Genomic DNA, 22,607 nt, shown 5'->3' with positions numbered 1-22,607 from the left:
TGGACTGTAAAGTTCCCAGCTAGCACAAAACATTCTAACAAGTCGATCTGGCCTGTAAAGTTCCCAGCTAGCACAAAACATTCTAACAACTAGATCTGGCGTGGACTGTAAAGTTCCCAGCTAGCACAAAACATTCTAACAAGTCGATCTGGCCTGGCCTGTAAAGTTCCCAGCTAGCACAAAACATTCTAACAACTAGATCTGGCTTGGACTGTAAAGTTCCCAGATAACACAAAACATTCTAACAACTTGCAAGCAAGGTTCCAAAAACAGACGCTCGCAGAACATCCAGGGAAAGTAATGGGTAAGAGCTGCAGTCTACATACCTGTCTCCTCAGCTGTCTTCTCGCACTGAGGGAGGACCTGGGTCCGGGCTGTCTGTCCATGCTGTGGGAGGGGCTAAGCCTATAAGAGCCCTGTCTGTCCATGCTGTGGGAGGGGCTAAGCCTATAAGAGCCCTGTCTGTCCATGCTGTGGGAGGGGCTACTGATATAAGGGGTGTGTCTACTGTCCATGCTGTGGGAGGGGCTGTGGATATAAGGGGTGGGTCTATCCATACGAAGGGTGTGTCTACTGTCCATGCTGTGGGAGGGACTGTGGATATAAGGGGTGTGTCTACTGTCCATGCTGTGGGAGGGGCTGTGGATATAAGGGGTGTGTCTATCCCTATGAGGGGTGTGTCTACTGTCCATACTGTGGGATGGGCTGTGGATATAAGGGGTGTGTCTACTGTCCATGCTGTGGGAGGGGCTATGTTTATAAGAGGCCCGTCTATCGAGGTAACGGGAGGAGTCTCTGTCGATGCTTTGAGCAGGGCTGAGTCTGTAACTATATGTGTCCATACTGTGGGATGGGCTATGTATATAAGAGGCCCGTCTGCTGTCAACGTGGCCAGGCCTCCTGGGGGTGTGTCTCGCCATGGAGAGGGAGTGTCTGTCTACGCTGTGGGAGGGACTGAGCCTGACTGTGGGTCTGCAGCTGGAACCCCTGGAGCTGAGGGAGGCGTGGCTTCCAGATGGTAACGCCCCCGGGACCTGCAGTAGGGATCCTGCTCCGCTAGAACCCATGGAGTAGACAGAACCTAGGAGACAGAGAGAGAGACCAAGAACTCTGACACCTAGAACTCGGAAACCTAGAACCCTGACACAGAATTCTGAGACCTAGAATCCTGACACCTAGAACCCTGACACCTAAAACCCTGAAAGCTAGGACTCTGAAGGCTATGACTAGCATACTGACACCTGGAACCCTGAAAACTAGAACCCGGGCACCTAGAATCATGCCACTAGAATTCTGATAGATATAACTCAGAGAGATAGAACACTGAGACCGAGAACTCTGAGGGACAGAACACAGACCTAGAACTCTGGGACTCTTGGACCTAGAACTCTGGGACTCTTGGACCTATAACTCTGGGACTCTTGGACCTATAACTCTGGGACTCTTGGACCTATAACTCTGGGACTCTTGGACCTATAACTCTGGGACTCTTGGACCTATAACTCTGGGACTCTTGGACCTATAACTCTGGGACTCTTGGACCTATAACTCTGGGACTCTTGGACCTATAACTCTGGGACTCTTGGACCTATAACTCTGGGACTCTTGGACCTATAACTCTGGGACTCTTGGACCTATAACTCTGGGACCTAGAGCTCTGGGAGATAGAACACTGGGACCTAGAGCTCTGGGAGATAGAACACTGAGACCTAGAACTCGGGCAGTATGCCACTTTATGTTCTCATACCCTACATTACTCATCTCATATGTATAGACTGTACTCTATACCATCTACTGCATCGTGCCTATGCCGTTCTGTACCATCACTCATTCATATATCTTTATGTACATATTCTTTATCCCTTTACACTTGTGTGTATAAGGTAGCTGTTGTGAAATTGTTAGGTTAGATTACTTGTTGGTTATTACTGCATTGTCGGAACTAGAAGCACAAGCATTTCGCTACACTCGCATTAACATCTGCTAACCATGTGTATGTGACTAATACAATTTTATTTGATTTGATTTGAACTCTGAGAGATAGAACACTGAGACCACGCCAAGACAGAACTCTAGAACTCTGAGGGATGGTTACCTGAGAAACCACATCCCTTGTAGGTGTCGTGGCCAATGGGAGGGTAGTGGGTGTGTCCGAGGGGCTGCAGGGGGCGGAGCATGTAGCTGTCGCTAGGCAGAGACATCATACGAGACAGAGACGGCCGGCCCACCGTCAGCAGGCTACCACGACAACGCTCTTCCTCCACAACCTGGGACAAAAACACAACCATGAACTTCATCGTCATCATTTTATTAAACTTTTAGTCATATAGAGTCTGACCCTGGGAATTACAGGAATGTATCTATCCTCAGTATGAGAAGGGGATAGAGTCTGACCCTGGGAATTACAGGCCTGTATCTATCCTCAGTATGAGAAGGGGATAGAGTCTGACCCTGGGAATTACAGGCCTGTATCTATCCTCAGTATGAGAAGGGGATAGAGTCTGACCCTGGGAATTACAGGCCTGTATCTATCCTCACTATGAGAAGGGGATAGAGTCTGACCCTGGGAATTACAGGCCTGTATCTATCCTCAGTATGAGAAGGGGATAGAGTCTGACCCTGGGAATTACAGGCCTGTATCTATCCTCAGGGTGAGAAGGGGATAGAGTCTGACCCTGGGAATTACAGGCCTGTATCTATCCTCAGTATGAGAAGGGAATTAGAGTCTGACCCTGGGAATTACAGGCCTGTATCTATCCTCAGTATGAGTAGGGGAAAGGGTCTGACCCTGGGAATTACAGGCCTGTATCTATCCTCAGTATGAGAAGGGAATTAGAGTCTGACCCTGGGAATTACAGGCCTGTATCTATCCTCAGTATGATAATGGTATAGAGTCTGACCCTGGGAATTACAGGCCTGTATCTATCCTCAGTGTGAGAAGGGGATAGAGTCCTGGGAATTACAGGCCTGTATCTCTCCTCAGTATGAGAAGGGGATAGAGTCCTGGGAATTACAGGCCTGTATCTATCCTCAGTATGAGAAGGGGATAGAGTCTGACCCTGGGAATTACAGGCCTGTATCTATCCTCAGTATGAGAAGGGGATAGAGTCTGACCCTGGGAATTACAGGCCTGTATCTATCCTCACTATGAGAAGGGGATAGAGTCTGACCCTGGGAATTACAGGCATGTATCTATCCTCAGTATGAGAAGGGGATAGAGTCTGACCCTGGGAATTACAGGCCTGTATCTATCCTCAGTATGAGAAGGGTATAGAGTCTGACCCTGGGAATTACAGGCCTGTATCTATCCTCAGTATGAGAAGGGGATAGAGTCTGATCCTGGGAATTACAGGCCTGTATCTATCCTCAGTATGAGAAGGGGGTAGAGTCTGACCCTGGGAATTACAGGCCTGTATCTATCCTCAGTATGAGAAGGGGATAGAGTCTGACCCTGGGAATTACAGGCCTGTATCTATCCTCAGTATGAGAAGGGTATAGAGTCTGACCCTGGGAATTACAGGCCTGTATCTATCCTCAGGGTGAGAAGGGGATAGAGTCTGACCCTGGGAATTACAGGCCTGTATCTATCCTCAGTATGAGAAGGGTATAGAGTCTGACCCTGGGAATTACAGGCCTGTATCTATCCTCAGTATGAGAAGGGGATAGAGTCTGATCCTGGGAATTACAGGCCTGTATCTATCCTCAGTATGAGAAGGGGGTAGAGTCTGACCCTGGGAATTACAGGCCTGTATCTATCCTCAGTATGAGAAGGGGATAGAGTCTGACCCTGGGAATTACAGGCCTGTATCTATCCTCAGTATGAGAAGGGTATAGAGTCTGACCCTGGGAATTACAGGCCTGTATCTATCCTCAGGGTGAGAAGGGGATAGAGTCTGACCCTGGGAATTACAGGCCTGTATCTATCCTCAGTATGAGAAGGGGATAGAGTCTGATCCTGGGAATTACAGGCCTGTATCTATCCTCAGGGTGAGAAGGGGATAGAGTCTGACCCTGGGAATTACAGGCCTGTATCTATCCTCAGTATGAGAAGGGGATAGAGTCTGACCCTGGGAATTACAGGCCTGTATCTATCCTCACTATGAGAAGGGGATAGAGTCTGACCCTGGGAATTACAGGCCTGTATCTATCCTCAGTATGAGAAGGGTATAGAGTCTGACCCTGGGAATTACAGGCCTGTATCTATCCTCAGTATGAGAAGGGGATAGAGTCTGATCCTGGGAATTACAGGCCTGTATCTATCCTCAGTATGAGAAGGGGGTAGAGTCTGACCCTGGGAATTACAGGCCTGTATCTATCCTCAGTATGAGAAGGGGATAGAGTCTGACCCTGGGAATTACAGGCCTGTATCTATCCTCAGTATGAGAAGGGGATAGAGTCTGACCCTGGGAATTACAGGCCTGTATCTATCCTCAGGGTGAGAAGGGGATAGAGTCTGACCCTGGGAATTACAGGCCTGTATCTATCCTCAGTATGAGAAGGGAATTAGAGTCTGACCCTGGGAATTACAGGCCTGTATCTATCCTCAGTATGAGAAGGGGATAGAGTCTGACCCTGGGAATTACAGGCCTGTCTCTATCCTCAGTATGAGAAGGGGATAGAGTCTGACCCTGGGAATTACAGGCCTGTATCTATCCTCAGTATGAGAAGGGGATAGAGTCTGACCCTGGGAATTACAGGCCTGAATCTATCCTCAGTATGAGTAGGGGAAAGGGTCTGACCCTGGGAATTACAGGCCTGTATCTATCCTCAGTATGAGAAGGGAATTAGAGTCTGACCCTGGGAATTACAGGCCTGTATCTATCCTCAGTATGATAATGGTATAGAGTCTGACCCTGGGAATTACAGGCCTGTATCTATCCTCAGTGTGAGAAGGGGATAGAGTCCTGGGAATTACAGGCCTGTATCTATCCTCAGTATGAGAAGGGGATAGAGTCCTGGGAATTACAGGCCTGTATCTATCCTCAGTATGAGAAGGGGATAGAGTCTGACCCTGGGAATTACAGGCCTGTATCTATCCTCAGTATGAGAAGGGGGTAGAGTCTGACCCTGGGAATTACAGGCCTGTATCTATCCTCAGTATGAGAAGGGGATAGAGTCTGACCCTGGGAATTACAGGCCTGTATCTATCCTCAGTATGAGAAGGGGATAGAGTCTGACCCTGGGAATTACAGGCCTGTATCTATCCTCAGTATGAGAAGGGGATAGAGTCTGACCCTGGGAATTACAGGCCTGTATCTATCCTCAGTATGAGAAGGGGATAGAGTCTGACCCTGGGAATTACAGGCCTGTATCTATCCTCAGTATGAGAAGGGTATAGAGTCTGACCCTGGGAATTACAGGCCTGTATCTATCCTCAGTATGAGAAGGGGATAGAGTCTGACCCTGGGAATTACAGGCCTGTATCTATCCTCAGTATGAGAAGGGGATAGAGTCTGACCCTGGGAATTACAGGCCTGTATCTATCCTCAGTATGAGAAGGGGATAGAGTCTGACCCTGGGAATTACAGGCCTGTATCTATCCTCAGTATGAGAAGGGGATAGAGTCTGACCCTGGGAATTACAGGCCTGTATCTATCCTCAGTATGAGAAGGGGATAGAGTCTGACCCTGGGAATTACAGGCCTGTATCTATCCTCAGTATGGGAAGGGGATAGAGTCTGACCCTGGGAATTACAGGCCTGTATCTATCCTCAGTATGAGAAGGGGATAGAGTCTGACCCTGGGATTTACAGGCCTGTATCTATCCTCAGTCTGAGAAGGGGATAGAGTCCTGGGAATTACAGGCCTGTATCTATCCTCAGTATGAGAAGGGGATAGAGTCTGACCCTGGGAATTACAGGCCTGTATCTATCCTCAGTATGAGTAGGGGAAAGGGTCTGACCCTGGGAATTACAGGCCTGTATCTATCCTCAGTATGAGTAGGGGAAAGGGTCTGACCCTGGGAATTACAGGCCTGTATCTATCCTCAGTATGAGAAGGGGATAGAGTCTGACCCTGGGAATTACAGGCCTGTATCTATCCTCAGGGTGAGAAGGGGATAGAGTCTGACCCTGGGAATTACAGGCCTGTATCTATCCTCAGTATGAGAAGGGAATTAGAGTCTGACCCTGGGAATTACAGGCCTGTATCTATCCTCACTATGAGAAGGGGATAGAGTCTGACCCTGGGAATTACAGGCCTGTATCTATCCTCAGGGTGAGAAGGGGATAGAGTCTGACCCTGGGAATTACAGGCCTGTATCTATCCTCAGTATGAGAAGGGGATAGAGTCTGATCCTGGGAATTACAGGCCTGTATCTATCCTCAGTATGAGAAGGGGATAGAGTCTGACCCTGGGAATTACAGGCCTGTATCTATCGTCAGTATGAGAAGGGGATAGAGTCTGACCCTGGGAATTACAGGCCTGTATCTATCCTCAGTATGAGAAGGGGATAGAGTCTGACCCTGGGAATTACAGGCCTGTATCTATCCTCAGTATGAGAAGGGGATAGAGTCTGACCCTGGGAATTACAGGCCTGTATCTATCCTCAGTATGAGAAGGGGATAGAGTCTGACCCTGGGAATTACAGGCCTGTATCTATCCTCAGTATGAGAAGGGGATAGAGTCTGACACTGGGAATTACAGGCCTGTATCTATCCTCAGTATGAGAAGGGGATAGAGTCTGACCCTGGGAATTACAGGCCTGTATCTATCCTCAGTATGAGAAGGGTATAGAGTCTGACCCTGGGAATTACAGGCCTGTATCTATCCTCAGTATGAGAAGGGGATAGAGTCTGACCCTGGGAATTACAGGCCTGTATCTATCCTCAGTATGAGAAGGGTATAGAGTCTGACCCTGGGAATTACAGGCCTGTATCTATCCTCAGTATGAGAAGGGGATAGAGTCCTGGGAATTACAGGCCTGTATCTATCCTCAGTATGAGAAGGGGATATAGTCTGACCCTGGGAATTACAGGCCTGTATCTATCCTCAGTATGAGAAGGATATAGAGTCTGACCCTGGGAATTACAGGCCTGTATCTATCCTCAGTATGAGAAGGGGATAGAGTCCTGGGAATTACAGGCCTGTATCTATCCTCAGTATGAGAAGGGGATAGAGTCTGACCCTGGGAATTACAGGCCTGTATCTATCCTCAGTATGAGAAGGGGATAGATTCTGACCCTGGGAATTACAGGCCTGTATCTATCCTCAGTATGAGAAGGGGATAGAGTCCTGGGAATTACAGGCCTGTATCTATCCTCAGTATGAGAAGGGTATAGAGTCTGACCCTGGGAATTACAGGCCTGTATCTATCCTCAGTATGAGAATGGGATAGAGTCTGACCCTGGGAATTACAGGCCTGTATCTATCCTCAGTATGAGAAGGGTATAGAGTCTGACCCTGGGAATTACAGGCCTGTACCTATCCTCAGTATGAGAAGGGGATAGAGTCTGACCCTGGGAATTACAGGCCTGTATCTATCCTCACTGTGAGAAGGGGATAGAGTCTGACCCTGGGAATTACAGGCCTATATCTATCCTCAGTATGAGAAGGGGATAGAGTCTGACCCTGGGAATTACAGGCCTGTATCTATCCTCAGTAAGAGAAGGGGATAGAGTCTGACCCTGGGAATTACAGGCCTGTATCTATCCTCAGTATGAGAAGGGGATAGAGTCCTGGGAATTACAGGCCTGTATCTATCCTCAGTATGAGAAGGGGATAGAGTCTGACCCTGGGAATTACAGGCCTGTATCTATCCTCAGTATGAGAAGGGGATAGAGTCTGACCCTGGGAATTACAGGCCTGTATCTATCCTCAGTATGAGAAGGGAATAGAGTCTGACCCTGGGAATTACAGGCCTGTATCTATCCTCAGTATGAGAAGGGTATAGAGTCTGACCCTGGGAATTACAGGCCTGTATCTATCCTCAGTATGAGAAGGGGATAGAGTCTGACCCTGGGAATTACAGGCCTGTATCTATCCTCAGTCTGAGAAGGGGATAGAGTCCTGGGAATTACAGGCCTGTATCTATCCTCAGTATGAGAAGGGGATAGAGTCTGACCCTGGGAATTACAGGCCTGTATCTATCCTCAGTATGAGAAGGGGATAGAGTCTGACCCTGGGAATTACAGGCCTGTATCTATCCTCAGTATGAGAAGGGGATAGAGTCTGACCCTGGGAATTACAGGCCTGTATCTATCCTCAGTCTGAAAAGGGGATAGAGTCCTGGGATTTACAGGCCTGTATCTATCCTCAGTATGAGAAGGGGATAGAGTCTGACCCTGGGAATTACAGGCCTGTATCTATCCTCAGTATGAGTAGGGGAAAGGGTCTGACCCTGGGAATTACAGGCCTGTATCTATCCTCAGTATGAGAAGGGAATTAGAGTCTGACCCTGGGAATTACAGGCCTGTATCTATCCTCAGTATGAGAAGGGTATAGAGTCTGACCCTGGGAATTACAGGCCTGTATCTATCCTCAGTATGAGAAGGGGATAGAGTCTGACCCTGGGAATTACAGGCCTGTATCTATCCTCAGTATGAGAAGGGGATAGAGTCTGACCCTGGGAATTACAGGCCTGTATCTATCCTCAGTATGAGAAGGGGATAGAGTCTGACCATGGGAATTACAGGCCTGTATCTATCCTCAGGGTGAGAAGGGGATAGAGTCTGACCCTGGGAATTACAGGCCTGTATCTATCCTCAGTATGAGAAGGGAATTAGAGTCTGACCCTGGGAATTACAGGCCTGTATCTATCCTCAGTATGAGAAGGGGATAGAGTCTGACCCTGGGAATTACAGGCCTGTATCTATCCTCAGTATGAGTAGGGGAAAGGGTCTGACCCTGGGAATTACAGGCCTGTATCTATCCTCAGTATGAGAAGGGAATTAGAGTCTGACCCTGGGAATTACAGGCCTGTATCTATCCTCAGTATGAGAAGGGGATAGAGTCTGATCCTGGGAATTACAGGCCTGTATCTATCCTCAGTATGAGAAGGGGATAGAGTCTGACCCTGGGAATTACAGGCCTGTATCTCTCCTCAGTATGAGAAGGGGATAGAGTCTGACCCTGGGAATTACAGGCCTGTATCTATCCTCAGTATGAGAAGGGGATAGAGTCTGACCCTGGGAATTACAGGCCTGTATCTATCCTCAGTATGAGAAGGGGATAGAGTCTGACCCTGGGAATTACAGGCCTGTATCTATCCTCAGTATGAGAAGGGGATAGAGTCTGACCCTGGGAATTACAGGCCTGTATCTATCCTCAGTATGAGAAGGGGATAGAGTCTGACCCTGGGAATTACAGGCCTGTATCTATCCTCAGTATGAGAAGGGGATAGAGTCTGACCCTGGGAATTACAGGCCTGTATCTATCCTCAGTATGAGAAGGGGATAGAGTCTGACCCTGGGAATTACAGGCCTGTATCTATCCTCAGTATGAGAAGGGTATAGAGTCTGACCCTGGGAATTACAGGCCTGTATCTATCCTCAGTATGAGAAGGGGATAGAGTCTGACCCTGGGAATTACAGGCCTGTATCTATCCTCAGTATAAGAAGGGGATAGAGTCTGACCCTGGGAATTACAGGCCTGTATCTATCCTCAGTATGAGAAGGGGATAGAGTCTGACCCTGGGAATTACAGGCCTGTATCTATCCTCAGTATGAGAAGGGGATAGAGTCTGACCCTGGGAATTACAGGCCTGTATCTATCCTCAGTATGAGGAGGGGATAGAGTCTGACCCTGGGAATTACAGGCCTGTATCTATCCTCAGTATGAGAAGGATATAGAGTCTGACCCTGGGAATTACAGGCCTGTATCTATCCTCAGTATGAGAAGGGGATAGAGTCCTGGGAATTACAGGCCTGTATCTATCCTCAGTATGAGAAGGGGATAGAGTCTGACCCTGGGAATTACAGGCCTGTATCTATCCTCAGTATGAGAAGGATATAGAGTCTGACCCTGGGAATTACAGGCCTGTATCTATCCTCAGTATGAGAAGGGGATAGAGTCCTGGGAATTACAGGCCTGTATCTATCCTCAGTATGAGAAGGGGATAGAGTCTGACCCTGGGAATTACAGGCCTGTATCTATCCTCAGTATGAGAAGGGGATAGATTCTGACCCTGGGAATTACAGGCCTGTATCTATCCTCAGTATGAGAAGGGGATAGAGTCCTGGGAATTACAGGCCTGTATCTATCCTCAGTATGAGAAGGGTATAGAGTCTGACCCTGGGAATTACAGGCCTGTATCTATCCTCAGTATGAGAAGGGGATAGAGTCTGACCCTGGGAATTACAGGCCTGTATCTATCCTCAGTATGAGAAGGGTATAGAGTCTGACCCTGGGAATTACAGGCCTGTACCTATCCTCAGTATGAGAAGGGGATAGAGTCTGACCCTGGGAATTACAGGCCTGTATCTATCCTCACTGTGAGAAGGGGATAGAGTCTGACCCTGGGAATTACAGGCCTATATCTATCCTCAGTATGAGAAGGGGATAGAGTCTGACCCTGGGAATTACAGGCCTGTATCTATCCTCAGTAAGAGAAGGGGATAGAGTCTGACCCTGGGAATTACAGGCCTGTATCTATCCTCAGCATGAGAAGGGGATAGAGTCCTGGGAATTACAGGCCTGTATCTATCCTCAGTATGAGAAGGGGATAGAGTCTGACCCTGGGAATTACAGGCCTGTATCTATCCTCAGTATGAGAAGTTTATAGAGTCTGACCCTGGGAATTACAGGCCTGTATCTATCCTCAGTATGAGAAGGGAATAGAGTCTGACCCTGGGAATTACAGGCCTGTATCTATCCTCAGTATGAGAAGGGTATAGAGTCTGACCCTGGGAATTACAGGCCTGTATCTATCCTCAGTATGAGAAGGGGATAGAGTCTGACCCTGGGAATTACAGGCCTGTATCTATCCTCAGTATGAGAAGGGGATAGAGTCCTGGGAATTACAGGCCTGTATCTATCCTCAGTATGAGAAGGGGATAGAGTCTGACCCTGGGAATTACAGGCCTGTATCTATCCTCAGTATGAGAAGGGGATAGAGTCTGACCCTGGGAATTACAGGCCTGTATCTATCCTCAGTATGGGAAGGGGATAGAGTCTGACCCTGGGAATTACAGGCCTGTATCTATCCTCAGGGTGAGAAGGGGATAGAGTCTGACCCTGGGAATTACAGGCCTGTATCTATCCTCAGTATGAGAAGGGAATTAGAGTCTGACCCTGGGAATTACAGGCCTGTATCTATCCTCAGTCTGAGAAGGGGATAGAGTCTGACCCTGGGAATTACAGGCCTGTATCTATCCTCAGTCTGAGAAGGGGATAGAGTCCTGGGAATTACAGGCCTGTATCTATCCTCAGTATGAGAAGGGGATAGAGTCTGACCCTGGGAATTACAGGCCTGTATCTATCCTCAGTATGAGTAGGGGAAAGGGTCTGACCCTGGGAATTACAGGCCTGTATCTATCCTCAGTATGAGAAGGGAATTAGAGTCTGACCCTGGGAATTACAGGCCTGTATCTATCCTCAGTATGAGAAGGGTATAGAGTCTGACCCTGGGAATTACAGGCCTGTATCTATCCTCAGTATGAGAAGGGGATAGAGTCTGACCCTGGGAATTACAGGCCTGTATCTATCCTCAGTATGAGAAGGGGATAGAGTCTGACCCTGGGAATTACAGGCCTGTATCTATCCTCAGTATGAGAAGGGGATAGAGTCTGACCCTGGGAATTACAGGCCTGTATCTATCCTCAGGGTGAGAAGGGGATAGAGTCTGACCCTGGGAATTACAGGCCTGTATCTATCCTCAGTATGAGAAGGGAATTAGAGTCTGACCCTGGGAATTACAGGCCTGTATCTATCCTCAGTCTGAGAAGGGGATAGAGTCTGACCCTGGGAATTACAGGCCTGTATCTATCCTCAGTCTGAGAAGGGGATAGAGTCCTGGGAATTACAGGCCTGTATCTATCCTCAGTATGAGAAGGGGATAGAGTCTGACCCTGGGAATTACAGGCCTGTATCTATCCTCAGTATGAGAAGGGGATAGAGTCTGACCCTGGGAATTACAGGCCTGTATCTATCCTCAGTATGAGAAGGGGATAGAGTCTGACCCTGGGAATTACAGGCCTGTATCTATCCTCAGTATGAGTAGGGGAAACGGTCTGACCCTGGGAATTACAGGCCTGTATCTATCCTCAGTATGAGAAGGGAATTAGAGTCTGACCCTGGGAATTACAGGCCTGTATCTATCCTCAGTATGAGAAGGGGATAGAGTCTGACCCTGGGAATTACAGGCCTGTATCTATCCTCAGTATAAGTCGGACTGACGGGAAGCTGATCTGACCCTAGACCTGTGGTTAGGTTCACCACCCTGACAGTTAAGGACTGACGGGAAGCTGATCTGATCCTAGACCTGTGGTTAGGTTCACCACCCTGACAGTTAAGGACTGACGGGAAGCTGATCTGATCCTAGACCTGTGGTTAGGTTCACCACCCTGACAGTTAAGGACTGACGGGAAGCTGATCTGACCCTAGATCTGTGGTTAGGTTCACCCCCCTGACAGTTAAGGACTGACGGGAAGCTGATCTGATCCTAGACCTGTGGTTAGGTTCACCACCCTGACAGTTAAGGACTGACGGGAAGCTGATCTGACCCTAGATCTGTGGTTAGGTTCACCACCCTGACAGTTAAGGACTGACGGGAAGCTGATCTGACCCTAGACCTGTGGTTAGGTTCACCCCCCTGACAGTTAAGGACTGACGGGAAGCTGATCTGACCCTAGACCTGTGGTTAGGTTCACCACCCTGACAGTTAAGGACTGACGTGAAGCTGATCTGATCCTAGACCTGTGGTTAGGTTCACCACCCTGACAGTTAAGGACTGACGGGAAGCTGATCTGACCCTAGACCTGTGGTTAGGTTCACCACCCTGACAGTTAAGGACTGACGGGAAGCTGATCTGATCCTAGACCTGTGGTTAGGTTCACCACCCTGACAGTTAAGGACTGACGGGAAGCTGATCTGACCCTAGACCTGTGGTTAGGGTAAACTACAGGCGATCCATCTCCATACCTGTCCAGATGATTCCACCCCGCCCACTGTGGCGTTGCTAAAGGGACAGACGGCCTCCTGGCGCGCCTCCTCTTGCCTGGCCTCCTGTTGCCTGGACTCCTCTTGACGAGCCTCCTCCTCTTTGGCCTCCTCCTCCGCCTCCTCCTGTGCCTCCTTGTTGCTCTCATCCAGGTGTTTCATCAACACCGCCACCACCACGTTGACCAGCACGAACTGGGCCGTCAGGACGAAGGTCACGAAGTAGACCGGAGAAACCAGAGGAAGGTAGGTCAGACAGGAGCGGTCCTCTGGACGACAGTCCCGCAGCGTGTCCTGGAGGGACAGAGGGATGATACTATTGGGACAGGTAGCTCAGACAACAAGAGGGTTGAGAAAGACACAAACATCATCCCAAAGACAGAGCAACAGAATACTACTAATGTCTTAGCAGTGGTGTAAAGTACTTAAGTCAAAATACTTTAATTAAAGTCCTCTACTTAAGTCGTTTTTTGGGGGGTATCTGTACTGTACTATGTATATTTGTATTAACTTTTACTTTACTACGTTCCTAAAAAGAAAATATTGTACTTTTTGCTCCTGACAACCCAAAAGCACTCGTTACATGTTGAATGCTTAGCAGGTACAGGAAAATGGTTCAATGCACACACTTATCAACAGAACATCCCTGGTCATCCCTACTGCCTCTGATCTGGAGGACTCACTAAACAGAGAACATCCCTGGTCGTCCCTACTGCCTCTGATCTGGAGGACTCACTAAACAGAGAACATCCCTGGTCATCCCTACTGCCTCTGATCTGGAGGACTCACTAAACAGAGAACATCCCTGGTCACCCCTACTGCCTCTGATCTGGAGGACTCACTAAACAGAGAACATCCCTGGTCATCCCTACTGCCTCTGATCTGGAGGACTCACTAAACAGAGAACATCCCTGGTCATCCCTACTGCCTCTGATCTGGAGGACTCACTAAACAGAGAACATCCCTGGTCATCCCTACTGCCTCTGATCTGAAGGACTCACTAAACACACAGACTTCATTTGTAAATGATGTTGGAGTCCCCTGGCTATCCTTATATTTTAAACAACAAGAAAATGGTGCCGTCTGGTTTGATTAAGGTAAGGAATTTAAAATGATTTATACTTTTACTTTTAGTTTTGATACTTAAGTACATTTGAGCGATTATTATATTCACTTTTGATTCTAAAGTATATTTAAAACCAAATACTTTTAGACTTTTACTTCAAGTAGTATTTTACTGGGTGAATTTCACTTGAGTCATTTTTCTATTAAAGGTCTCTTTACTTTTACTCAAGTATGACAGTGAGGTTCTAGTTTCTGTCAAGATGCTTGAGGACACCAGAAATTGGGACTGTTGTTTACTAAAGAACTGGAGGCCAGTAGCATTGATCTGTATGGAACTTTTTAAGAAAAAGTATATTTCATACAAACAATGCTGAGCAATGCCGTTGTCCATGCTTTCCATGCCAACAGAGCTTCTTGTGTAGAATGGAGAGAGTGTAGAATGATGGCATTACGTTGTATTGTGTTTCTCAGGCTGTGACTCCAGTACTGACCACCAGGTGGAGCCATTGAGTTGAGCCACAGCCTGTCTGTTGGCACGGAAAGCATGGAAAATGACATTCCTGGACATGTTTGTATGAAATATACTTTACACCAAGTGGAGCCACTGAGTTGTGCCACAGCCTGTCTGTTGGCACAAGACACACAGAGCCAAGGCTATCAGAGAGCTAGAGTGTCTGACTGACTGGGATAACAGCCAATTACCAGACAGAGCCCGGGACAAGGGAGATGGTTTTAGCCAATGCGCTCCTCAGATAAATATCTCTGGTTCCCTCAACGTTCGTGTAGGTTCCAAAACGTTCCATGTCGGTTTACTAGGTTATGAATCAGGTTCCACTGACAGACATCATCTGGGAACAATGTTCTGTGTTGTGTTCTGTGTTCTTTGTGTGTGTTCTGTGTTCTGTGTGTGTGTTCTGTGTTCTGTGTGTGTGTTCTGGGTTCTGTGTGTGTGTTCTGTGTTCTGTGTGTGTGTTCTGTGTTCTGTGTGTGTGTGTGTTCTGTGTTCTGTGTTCTTTAAACAATGCAAGCTCTAAGCCTTAAATAGAATCTCCACACGCGTGCCTCCCGAGTGACACAGCGGTCTAAGGCAGTGCTGGAGGGCCGTCACTACAGACCTGGGTTCGATCCCAGGCTGTGTCACAACCAGCCGTGACCAGGAGTCCAATAGGGCGGGGCACAATTGTTCCAGCGTCATTAGGGAAGGTATACTTGGCACATCGCACTCTAGTGACTCCTTGTGGCGGGCCGGGCGCCTGCAGGCTGACCCCGGTTGTCAGTTGAACGCTGTTTCCCTCCGACACATTGGTGCAGCTGGTTTCTGGGTTAAGCGGACGGGGTGTTAAGAAGCGCGGTTTTGGTGGGTCATGTTTTTCGGGGGACGCATGACTCGACCTCCACCTCCCGAGCACGAGCTCCCAAGATCATAATTGAAATTGGGGGAATAAAATAAATAAATACAAAATATAAAATAAAATGTCCGGACAGGTTGGCTTAGAACCTGTAAAGAAGGATTAGAACCCTGTGTAAAAGCAAGAAGAATGTCAGAATTCAGCAGCTGTCTTCATGTTCTATTAATGAGGGTATTTTCCTCTGTGCCTGGATCAACAACAAGGTCTACAACCCTCTGTTTCACCCAGCTGTGATCTGATTGGTTGACTATCACCCTCTGATTTGGACATTTACCTTCATAATCCCATTCCAGTTGTCGCCGGTGGAAACGCGGAACAGGGTGAGGAACGCCATGCCAAAGTTCTGGAACGTGGCGTGACGACTCAGACCCTCGCACGGGTTCTCCTCGGAACACTCTATAGACACAGATAACACATGTAGGGGTGGGGTGATATAGAGAGAGAGATGGAGGGGGTGTGAGGGGAGGGGAAAAGAGATTGGGGAGAGAGGGAGAGAGGGAGAGAGAGGGGGGAGAGAGGGGAGGGAGTGAAAGAGAGGGGGGTAGAGAGGGAGGGAGAGCGAGAGAGGGAGGGAGGGAGGGAGACAGAGAAAGAGAGAAAGAGAGAGCGAGAGAGAGAGGGAGGGAGAGAGAAAGAGAGAGAGACAGAGAAGGAGGGAAAGAGAAAGAGAGAGCGAGAGAGAGAGAGGGAGGGAGAGAGAGAGAAAGAGAGAGAGAGAAAATAGGAGAAGGAAGACGTAATTCATTTCAGGGAAATCAAGTCAACAGCTCATCAGCGTAAATGAAACACACTCACACACTCACAGCACTGTGACTGACCCAGTTTCCCAAACAGCTCCACTCCCAGAGCTGCATAGATGAAGAACAGCAACATGAAGAGGAGACCCAGATTCCCCACCTAGAGAGAAACAGGATATGTTATACTACAGGATAGATTATAACACCCACCCAGATTCACCACCTAGAGAGACACAGGATATGTTATACTACAGGATAGATTATAATACCCACCCCGATTCACCACCTAGAGAGAAACAGGATATGTTATACTACAGGATAGATTATAACACCCACCCAGATTCACCACCTAGAGACACAGGATATATTATACTACAGGATAGATTATAATACCCACCCAGATTCACCACCTAGAGACACAGGATATATTATACTACAGGATAGATTATAACACCCAGACAGATTATTATAACACCCAGCCAGATTATTATAACACCCAGCCAGATTATTATAACACCCAGACAGATTATTATAACACCCAGCCAGATTATTATAACACCCAGACAGATTATCATAACACCCAGACAGATTATTATAACACCCAGACAGATTATTATAACACCCAGACAGATTATTATAACACCCAGACAGATTATTATAACACCCAGACAGATTATTATAACACCCAGACAGATTATTATAACAACCAGCCAGATTCCCCACCTAGAGAGACACAGGATATGTTATACTACAGGATAGATTATAACACCCAGACAGATTATTATACCACCCAGCCAGATTATTATAACACCCAGCCAGATTATTATAACACCCAGACAGATTATTATAACAACCAGCCAGATTATTATAACACCCAAACAGATTATTATAACAACCAGCCAGATTATTATAACACCCAGACAGATTATTATAACACCCAGCCAGATTATTATAACACCCAGACAGATTATTATAACACCCAGCCAGATTATTATAACACCCAGTCAGATTATTATAACACCCAGACAGATTATTATAACACCCAGCCAGATTATTATAACCACCAGCCAGATTATTATAACACCCAGACAGATTATTATAACACCCAGCCAGATTATTATAACACCCAGTCAGATTATTATAACACCCAGTCAGATTATTATAACACCCAGACAGATTATTATAACACCCAGCCAGATTATTATAACACCCAGTCAGATTATTATAACACCCAGACAGATTATTATAACACCCAGCCAGATTATTATAACACCAGACAGATTATTATAACACCCAGACAGATTATTATAACACCCAGCCAGATTATTATAACCACCAGCCAGATTATTATAACACCCAGACAGATTATTATAACACCCAGACAGATTATTATAACACCCAGACAGATTATTATAACAACCAGACAGATTATTATAACACCCAGACAGATTATTATAAACACCAGCCAGATTATTATAACACCCAGACAGATTATTATAACACCCAGCCAGATTATTATAACACCCAGCCAGATTATTATAACACACAGCCAGATTATTATAACACCCAGCCAGATTATTATAACACCCAGACAGATTATTATAACACCCAGCCAGATTATTATAACACCCATCCAGATTATTATAACACCCATCCAGATTATTATAACACCCAGCCAGATTATTATAACACCCAGCCAGATTATTATAACACCCAGCCAGATTATTATAACACCGAACCAGATTATTATAACACCCAGCCAGATTATTATAACACCCAGCCAGATTATTATAACACCCAGACAGATTATTATAACTCCCAGCCAGATTATTATAACACCCAGCCAGATTATTATAATACCCAGACAGATTATTATAACATCCAGCCAGATTATTATAACACCCAGCCAGATTATTATAACACCCAGACAGATTATTATACCACCCGGCCAGATTATTATAACACCCAGCCAGATTATTATAACACCCAGCCAGATTATTATAACACCCAGCCAGATTATTATACCACCCAGCCAGATTATTATAACAACCAGACAGATTATTATAACACCCAGACAGATTATTATAACACCCAGACAGATTATAATAACACCCAGCCAGATTATTATACCACCCGGCCAGATTATTATAACACCCAGCCAGATTACTATAACACCCAGACAGATTATTATAACACCCAGTCAGATTATTATAACACCCAGCCAGAATATTATAACAACCAGACAGATTATTATAACACCCAGCCAGATTATTATAACAACCAGCCAGATTATTATAACACCCATCCAGATTATTATAACACCCAGCCAGATTATTATAACACCCAGCCAGATTATTATACCACCCAGCCAGATTATTATAACAACCAGACAGATTATTATAACACCCAGACAGATTATTATAACACCCAGACAGATTATAATAACACCCAGACAGATTATTATACCACCCGGCCAGATTATTATAATACCCAGCCAGATTACTATAACACCCAGCCAGATTATTATAACACCCAGCCAGATTATTATAACACCCAGCCAGATTATTATACCACCCAGCCAGATTATTATAACACCCAGCCAGATTATTATAACACCCAGCCAGATTATTATAACACCCAGCCAGATTAGTATAACACCCACCCAGATTACTATAACACCCAGCCAGATTATTATAACACCCATCCAGATTATCATAACACCCATCCAGATTATCATAACACCCAGCCAGATTATTATAACACCCAGACAGATTATTATAACACCCGGCCAGATTATTATAACACCCAGACAGATCATTATAACAACCAGCCAGATTATTATAACACCCAGACAGATTATTATAACACCTGCCAGATTATTATAACAACCAGACAGATTATTATAACACCCGGCCAGATTATTATAACACCCAGACAGATTATTATAACACCCAGCCAGATTATTATAACACCCAGACAGATTATTATAACACCCAGACAGATTATTATAACACCCAGCCAGATTATTATAACACCCAGACAGATTATTATAACACCCAGCCAGATTATTATACCACCCAGCCAGATTATTATAACACCCAGCCAGATTATTATAACACCCAGACAGATTATTATAACACCCAGCCAGATTAGTATAACACCCACCCAGATTACTATAACACCCAGCCAGATTATTATAACACCCAGACAGATTATTATAACACCCAGCCAGATTATTATAACACCCAGACAGATTATTATAACACCCAGACAGATTATTATAACACCCAGCCAGATTATTATAACACCCAGACAGATTATTATAACACCCGGCCAGATTATTATAACACCCAGACAGATTATTATAACACCCAGACAGATTATTATAACACCCAGACAGATCATTATAACACCCAGACAGATTATTATAACACCCAGCCAGATTATTATAACACCCAGACAGATTATTATAACACCCGGCCAGATTATTATAACACCCAGCCAGATTATTATAACACCCAGCCAGATTATTATAACACCCAGACAGATTATTATAACACCCGGCCAGATTATTATAACACCCAGACAGATCATTATAACAACCAGCCAGATTATTATAACACCCAGACAGATTATTATAACACCTGCCAGATTATTATAACAACCAGCCAGATTATTATAACACCCACCCAGATTATTATAACACCCAGCCAGATTATTATAACACCCAGACAGATTATTATAACACCCACCCAGATTATTATAACACCCAGACAGATTATTATAACACCCAGACAGATTATTATAACACCCAGCCAGATTATTATAACAACCAGCCAGATTATTATAACACCCAGACAGATCATTATAACAACCAGACAGATTATTATAACACCCAGACAGATTATTATAACACCCAGTCAGATTATTATAACACCCAGACAGATTATTATATCACCCAACCAGATTCAGTATTACTATAGTACTACTACAGTATTATATTAGTATCAACAGTATAACTATAGTACTACTACAGTATTATATTAGTATCATAGTTACCTGAGGCAGGGCCTGAACTACAGTGTCCAGCGGAGCTCTCATCCCCTGTAGCCATCTTCAACAGCATTACTATAGTACTACTACAGTGTTATATTAGTATCATAGTTACCTGAGGCAGGGCCTGAACTACAGTCCAGGAGAGCTCTCATCCCTGTAGCCATCATCAACAGTATTACTATAGTACTACTATAGTATTATATTAGTATCAACAGTATTACTATAGTACTACTACAGTATTATATTAGTATCAGAGTTACCTGAGGCAGGGCCTGAACTACAGTGTCCAGGAGAGCTCTCATCCCCTGTAGCCATCTTCAACAGTATTACTATAGTACTACTACAGTATTATATTAGTATCAACAGTATTACTATAGTACTACTACAGTATTATATTAGTATCATAGTTACCTGAGGCAGGGCCTGAACTACAGTGTCCAGGGGAGCTCTCATCCCCTGTAGCCATCTTCAACAGTATTACTATAGTACTACTACAGTATTACATTAGTATCAACAGTATTACTATAGTACTACTACAGTATTATATTAGTATCATAGTTACCTGAGGCAGGGCCTGAACTACGGTGTCCAGGAGAGCTCTCATCCCCTGTAGCCATCTTCAACAGTATTACTATAGTACTACTACAGTATTATATTAGTATCAACAGTATTACTATAGTACTACTACAGTATTATATTAGTATCATAGTTACCTGAGGCAGGGCCTGAACTACAGTATCTAGTAGAGCTCTCATCCCTGTTGCCATCTTCAACAGCTTCAACACTGAGGAGACAGAAACCAGAAGAAAAAAACATTAGAACTGAAACCAGAACAGACCCATTAGAACTGAACCCAGAACAGAACCCATTAGAACTGAAACCAGAACAAAACCATTAGAACTGAAACCAGAACAGACCCCATTAGAACTGAAACCAGAACAGAACCCATTAGAACTGAAACCAGAACAGAACCATTAGAACTGAAACCAGAACAGACCCCATTAGAACTGAAACCAGAACAGAACCCATTAGAACTGAAACCAGAACAGAACCCATTAGAACTGAAACCAGAACAGAACCCATTAGAACTGAAACCAGAACAGACCCATTAGAACTGAAACCAGAACAGAACCCATTAGAACTGAAACCAGAACAGAAACCATTAGAACTGAAACCAGAACAGAACCATTAGAACTGAAACCAGAACAGAACCCATTAGAACTGAACCCAGAACAGACCCATTAGAACTGAAACCAGAACAGACCCATTAGAACTGAAACCAGAACAGACCCCATTAGAACTGAAACCAGAACAGAACCCATTAGAACTGAAACCAGAACAGACCCATTAGAACTGAAACCAGAAGAAAAAACATTAGAACTGAAACCAGAACAGAACCCATTAGAACTGAAACCAGAACAGAACCCATTACAACTGAAACCAGAACAGAACCCATTAGAACTGAAACCAGAATAGAACCCATTAGAACTGAAACCAGAACAGAACCCATTAGAACTGAAACCAGAATAGAACCCATTAGAACTGAAACCAGAACAGACCCATTAGAACTGAAACCAGAACAGAACCCATTAGAACTGAAACCAGAACAGAACCCATTAGAACTGAAACCAGAACAGACCCCATTAGAACTGAAACCAGAACAGACCCATTAGAACTGAAACCAGAACAGAACCCATTAGAACTGAAACCAGAACAGAACCCATTAGAACTGAAACCAGAACAGAACCCATTAGAACTGAAACCAAAACAGACCCCATTAGAAATGAAACCAGAACAGAACCCATTAGAACTGAAACCAGAACAGACCCCATTAGAACTGAAACCAGAACAGACCCATTAGAACTGAAACCAGAACAGAACCATTAGAACTGAAACCAGAACAGAACCATTAGAACTGAAACCAGAACAGAACCATTAGACTGAAACCAGAACAGAACCCATTAGAACTGAAACCAGAACAGAACCCATTAGAACTGAAACCAGAACAGACCCCATTAGAACTGAAACCAGAACAGAACCCATTAGAACTGAAACCAGAACAGAACCCATTAGAACTGAAACCAAAACAGAACCTATGAGACCTGAAATCAGAGAGGTGTGTGTGTGTGTGTGTGTGTGTGTGAATGTGTGTGTGTGTGTTTGAGTACCTATAGCGATCCTCAGTACTCTCATGATGCGTATGATGGTAGGGTTGATGGGTGTGTGTGAGTACCTCTTGCGATCCT

General features: G+C 45.3%; 1 protein-coding gene across 1 annotated transcript in view; it reads right to left on the bottom strand.

Moving 5' to 3' along the window:
- LOC139542286 (voltage-dependent T-type calcium channel subunit alpha-1H-like) overlaps positions 1-22,607 on the bottom strand; it is a 115,260-nt gene that overhangs the window by 6,298 nt on the left and 86,355 nt on the right. The window contains exons 14-19 of the mRNA XM_071347532.1: positions 21,075-21,145; positions 16,387-16,465; positions 15,843-15,964; positions 13,077-13,388; positions 2,096-2,267; positions 327-1,081 (exon numbers count right to left, since the gene is read on the bottom strand). Coding sequence (XP_071203633.1) covers positions 327-1,081; positions 2,096-2,267; positions 13,077-13,388; positions 15,843-15,964; positions 16,387-16,465; positions 21,075-21,145 — 1,511 coding nt within the window. The remainder of the gene's footprint in view (positions 1-326; positions 1,082-2,095; positions 2,268-13,076; positions 13,389-15,842; positions 15,965-16,386; positions 16,466-21,074; positions 21,146-22,607) is intronic.

The sequence above is a fragment of the Salvelinus alpinus genome, chromosome 2, assembly GCF_045679555.1.
Source record: "Salvelinus alpinus chromosome 2, SLU_Salpinus.1, whole genome shotgun sequence".
In the NCBI taxonomy this organism is placed as follows: domain Eukaryota; kingdom Metazoa; phylum Chordata; class Actinopteri; order Salmoniformes; family Salmonidae; genus Salvelinus; species Salvelinus alpinus.
The sequence above is the reverse complement of the archived record's forward strand: the minus strand, read 5'-3'. Positions and strand labels throughout refer to the sequence as shown.